Below are 6,000 nucleotides of genomic sequence, written 5' to 3' on the forward strand. Positions count from 1 at the left end.
ACCATCACATTTGCTGAAATCACCAAGACAGAGAGGTGGCAGCCACTGGAAAACTCCTGTGTGTGTCTGAATGGCTTGAAACCATCACATTTGCTGAAATCACCAAGACAGAAAGATGGCAGCCACTGGAAAACTCCTGTGTAGGTCTGAATGGCTTGAAACCATCACATTTGCTGAAATCACCAAGACAGAGAGGTGGCAGCCACTGGAAAACTCCTGTGTAGGTCTGAATGGCTTGAAACCATCACATTTGCTGAAATCACCAAGACAGAGAGGTGGCAGCCACATCTTTTTTTTTTTTTTTTTGAGAGCATCAGATCCAATGAGAACATGTTGCACTCACCAAGTTACGGTGGCCCTTGACATCCTTCTGAAGCAGTCTATGAGCACTCTGAAGTACGGATGATCTTTGAGAACTGGGCTGCTATAGTCTACCAAGAGAAACCAACAGTACAATTTTGGCTACTCATTTACAAGTACCAACAACTCATACGGTCACATCAGGAGCAAAAGTTCAAACTCATGGTTGCCTGAAACTCCTGGTACCCCTAATTCTTTGCTCTAAATCACCAGAACTCTGCCAGGTGGGTTCCTGTCTTAAGAGACTTATTTTCCACATTTATAACCTGAACATAATATAAACACACAGTAAAATAAAAAGAGCAGCACAAATTCATTTTTACAGCTTAATATATCTTTTGCACTGAATCTCTTCCATTAGTCATTCATGAAGAGTTTGAAACAAGATACTGGGTGATAACCAGAAGCAGTCACTGCTTTTTGGCAAACCCCATTGATCATGCCCATGAGCAGGCATGTAAGTGTGTGAAAGGAGTTACTTGGTGGAGTGATTAGTATCACAGAAGTTCTATTTAAGTTCAAGTTCAATTCCAGAAAACCCTGCGTCATTACAGCATTGGCTTCTGACTGGTCCTGAGATTAGCAGTGTTGTATTGAAATTCACTGAACCAGGTGATGGTGATGAAGAGCTCTGGCATCATGAGGAATGAAGTTCATCGTTTGATGCCAGGTTATACACCTGTTGGATGCCAATCTTAGCAGAGAGGAAAGCAGAGAGGAATGCAAATCTGGTACTAGATAATAAAACATGTTGACAAAATTTTGTTCTATTTGGAGGAGGTCGAGCATGGACAATTTTCAAAATTGGCCCAGTTGACGTGGAATGGCCCTGTCCTCTTGCAATTTCACAATTCTCTCAGCTACTGCCATAATCAGAACTTAGGCAGCATAATAAAAGGGCTCACCTCTCAAACCGCTGATAATCCAGTAAGACCGCCCTGCCCCCTCTCTTAACTCAGAGCTAAGATGCTTAAACCCACTCTTCCTGAAGCCCTACCCCTTACTAAAATAAAAATGCAAGTCAGCCTACAGGCTCATCATCCATCCATTTCTCTCCAGTTTAAAGGATCCAGGGGCAATGGAAGCAGGAACAATAACTACTCAATGCTGCTCGGGAGCTGCCTATATATACAAGATATCCGCTGCCTTCTTCTGATTGCTGCTCACTGGCTGCCGATTACTCACCGGCTGACATAAAATTTTGCTTCATACTTTTACAAGAACGTTCTCCAGCATTTATAAACAGATTACTTCTGCCATACAATCCCTCACGAATATTACACTCTAGCCAACAAAACCCTTAACGCTTCCTCAGCCCATCATATTACCTACGATACCATTCGCAAATCTTATCTTTTCAGTTACAGCCCCTACATTATGGATATGGTCATGTGTTTGGAGGGACAAAGGAAGAGACGGGCTTGCTGTATGTGTGTGGGGGGAGGACAAATGAATAAGCTGGATGTAGGCGTGTGAAGTGTATGGGGCAGAAAGAGGTGGGAATATGTATTTGGAGGGAGAAAGAGACAGTCTAGCCCAGTGGTTCCCAAACCTGTCCTGTGCCGGTCAGCCAGTCAAGTTTTCAGGGTATCCTCAATGAATATTCAAGAGACATCTACATGCAAATCTCTCCCATGAATATTCATTGTGGATATCCTGAAAACCTGACTGGCTGGGGAGCCCCAGGACAGGTTTGGGAGCCATTGGTCTAGCCATATGATTACAGAGGAGGGGAGAAACAGGTGGCAGATAGATGGATAGCCTGGACATGCGCACTTGGAGAGGACAAAGGTATGGTTATGTTTTGTTGCTTTATGTAATAACTGCTGTCATGGTCCTTATATGCTTCTCCTATATATCTCTACTCTTTTAATACTGTACATTTTAGCTTAAAGTGCATTTTTGGCACTTCAGTTATGCAACCAGATGACTAGCAAATATGACAACTTTAGTGAAATTTGGTTTGGTGTGCCATGAGGATCAGGCAAGATTGAAAGAGTGCCCTAACACACACACAAAAAAGGTTAAGAACCACTAATTTAGGACACTGCCTTTTTGTAGGTAAGGTTTTTGTTTTAGAAGTTTGTACCAAATCTACCATGCCAGCACTAAGCGACTTTTTTGTAGTTATATTACTTCGCAATAAACCTGGGAATGAGAAAGTTTATGTTAAGTTTACAAGATTGCACTAGAATCAGAAGTGTTTCTGTAGGGTGAAATTTTTAATGGAGATTTTCTAGTTCTGCATCCATTGTTGGGGGATGGCCAAGTGGCTCTGTGGATACTGAACTTGTTTGGCTTTACTACCTTATGGTGTGCTGTTGGAGACTGCTTATTTGCTCTACCTCTGCTTGGGGAAGAGACTAATTCACTAAATTTACTTTGATCACAGACATAGAATAGGAAGAGTCTTAGTAAATCAGTTTCTTAAAAAGCTATTGTTGATCTTATTGGGAATTCTGACCTCCCTCCCCCTCCCATTCTTTTTACTGTGGACAATTTTGGAAAGGAGAATCAAGAGAAGTTCTTACTGCTGGCTCCTATTTTTAAATAATATTCTCAAGGCCTGCTTTAGGGCCATATAAGACTGCTTTCCACTTTGGGGTAAATTCTACAAAGGGCGCCAATAATTGGGCATTAGAAATATTGGTGTCTGCCAATACTACAACAGCAACTGCACATGAAATTGCCATTATAGAATAGGACCTAAGTCAGGATGTGCATGCCTAACACCATGACAAAGGCTGGTATAAATGCTGGTGCCTAAAGTTGGCATGCATAAGTGATAGTATTTTATAATTTGAATGCCCAACTACAAGATACACCCCTGACCCACCCATACCCCTTTCTACAACATTTAAGCACTGTTTATAGAACAGCGCCTAAGCACAGTTGTACATATTAAGTACAAATTTACTGCTAATTAAAACCAATGAATGGCTAGTGGTACTTAATGTTGATTAACACTAACAATTAAGGGCTAGATTCACTAAGCTCACAATTGTGTCTCGACCAGTTTGTGAGCCTTTTCCAACCCCGACCCGATTCACTAATCTTCTGCCCAATCTGATCCGCACCCGAGCTGATTATGCAAATGAGGGGAAATGGCATGCAAAGTAGGAAGGCAGTGATTCACTAAACAGAAGGAACAAAGATTGGGCTGGCCAACCCAAAAAGAAGCGACTGCTAAGGACCAGTCGCTCACATCCTTGCCAACTGTCTTGCTCTCTGCCGCCCTGAAACCATCAAAATAAAACATCTCCCTTGTGGGAAAAAAGTGCTCTGCTCTCTGCCACCCCGTGATTTTAACATGCAGGTTTAAAACGTGTTCTGTTCCGTAGTCTGACTGCAAAGCGAAAGTCCTAAAATAACAGTAATTTGAGTTGTCAGGCAAGCAATGTTTAACTAGCAAAGCCCTGAAGATGTCAATCAAATAACTGATAGCATAAAATGAAGTGCATTCAATTTGGTAACCTTCCTCCTGTAGTGCTGATTGGGTGGACATTAGAGAGAGTGGGCAGGGCTTCCCTGGGTCCCTGTCTAAACACAGAGAGGGGCTCATGAAGTTGAAATGCTTCCTGCGCATGTGTCTCAATCGCATGGTGGGCATCAGATCATTTGCATGGGGACTCTTTAGTGAATCGGTCACCTGGCAAGACTCGGCCACGGATTGGAAAGGTGAGTTTGGTGAATCTAGGCCTAAAGTTAGGCAGCAACTAGCACAATTTTATAAATAACGCATCCAAATTTGCGTGTTAGAAATCGGGGCGCCCAACTTTATGGAATCCAGGAGTTTGTGTCTAGGGTAAAATATTTACTACTACATTTAGGCTTTACCATGCCAACACACTCTGCAGTCAAGTTGGAAAACGGCAACTACTCTTTACTACAAAAGAATAAGATCACTCGTCCCTTCTAATAAACGGCTGCTGCAATACCAATCTGGATATGATTGAAGTGACAGAAAAATACAGCTGCGAAAGCACGCCAGACTACGTGAAACAGATACACAACCCGCTTGCCAAGGAAAATGTTTAAAAACAATACAAAGAGCACAGTGTTTCGCCCTTACACAGAATGCTCCCAGCGTTCACATTTGGTTTAGAAGAAAAAAAACGTGAAGTACCCAGGTTAAGGTAAAACTAAGACGTGATCATCTAAATCTGGTACTCTACGCTTGCACTGAGCATTCATCATACATGAAGCCTACAGCAAGAACAAAATACAGTATATCCTAGTCCGGTACAGGGCGACTTAACTTGCACATTCCTTGTGTACAAGGATGGAGTAGAACTCCAGGGTCAACAAGGACCGACCGGGATTCACTTACTGGTTAGTCGGGGGCGCGCTCAATGGGATTTCCACCTCCTCCTCTTCGAACTCGGGTCCGTCCATCGAGTCCACCTCGTCCACCGTGCTCAGGGCTGTCGAAGGGGGCGGTGGGGGAGGAAGCGGTGGAAAGCTATGGCCTCCTGTATCCGCAGCGGCAGGAATCACAGGCTGACTGCATTGTGCACCGAGACTATTCCCTGGCTCAGCCATAGGGCCCGGCAACACCAATCCACCGCCGAACAGCACAGTGGAGGTCGGAGGGTGTGCTGTCGGGGCAGCCAACTTGGCTACAGCCGCGCCACAGTTCGGGTAATGCCCCGTGTCGCCGCCGCCCTCCTCGTTCCCCGTCTCCGTCATATTCATGTCCCAACACGTTTTTACCCCCCTCTCCCCCACCGACCGTCCGCGAACAAAAGAAAACGACTGACAACAGAAAGAAAATAGAGCAAGTCACCGCGCTGCAGAATGCGAAAAACACAAACTTTCCAAGTAGTAAAATAAAAATAACCCGGAGGAGTGACAAAGAGGGGTCCGGCGACAAAGCTCACAGCTACGCCGCCGCCTCTTGGACCCAGCTTCGACCCACCAACTGCTGCTGCAGCTTCATTTTCCAGAGGCAGCTGCAAAAGAAGCAAAGCGCACCCAGAACCTGCAGCCGCTAGGAATCGCGCGACACTTCAGAACGGAGAGCTCGAGGAGATACAGCAAACAGGAGAAGGTGGGGTCAGTCAACGCACGCTCCTCAGCGGCCACTCTCCACAGCGTGCGTCTGCATGCGTGCACCGCGTAACCTTTCACCCTATCCCCGGCGTGCTGTCCCAAATCCAGCTTTCTCGCGCGCGCACGTTCAGCGTTAACGCCCCTTCGTTGCGAGTGTTGTTTTGAGTACAAGCGTGTTTCCGCCCGTCAAGATGTGCAATTCTGTATTCACGGAGCGGTTACTGCTGGGCCCTAGAAGGGCAAGGTAGGCGGGACACTAGCAATCACCCATCCCCCGAACAGAAGATTATTGTCGTCCCTTTTTCGGTGCGTTGTTGCCCTCTCTGGTGTCCGCGCGCTTGATTTGTTCTTTCGATAATTGGGTAAAGTAGTGTGATTGCTGTGTTAATCGACTTGAATGTACAGAAATAAAAGGAAATATAAACAAAACAAACAAGATACCTTTCTATTATTGGCTTCTGGGATCTAGTACTCCCTCAGTTCACCGCATTATGCTGTCGACCTCAAGAAGTTAGAAGCAGAGGGACAAAGAATAACATACTCGAGTTTCACTTATTAGGACTGTGCCACAATCATTTGTAATCTTTC

At 44.9% G+C, this 6,000-nt stretch overlaps 1 protein-coding gene across 1 annotated transcript in view; it reads right to left on the minus strand.

Moving 5' to 3' along the window:
* RASA1 (RAS p21 protein activator 1) overlaps positions 1–5,627 on the minus strand; it is a 207,809-nt gene extending 202,182 nt beyond the window's left edge. The window contains exon 1 of the mRNA XM_033922545.1: positions 4,691–5,627. Within this exon, the coding sequence (XP_033778436.1) occupies positions 4,691–5,055 (365 nt within the window). The 5' untranslated portion in view covers positions 5,056–5,627. The remainder of the gene's footprint in view (positions 1–4,690) is intronic.
* Between the last annotated feature and the right edge of the window lie 373 nt (positions 5,628–6,000).

Source organism: Geotrypetes seraphini, chromosome 1 (assembly GCF_902459505.1).
Source record: "Geotrypetes seraphini chromosome 1, aGeoSer1.1, whole genome shotgun sequence".
In the NCBI taxonomy this organism is placed as follows: domain Eukaryota; kingdom Metazoa; phylum Chordata; class Amphibia; order Gymnophiona; family Dermophiidae; genus Geotrypetes; species Geotrypetes seraphini.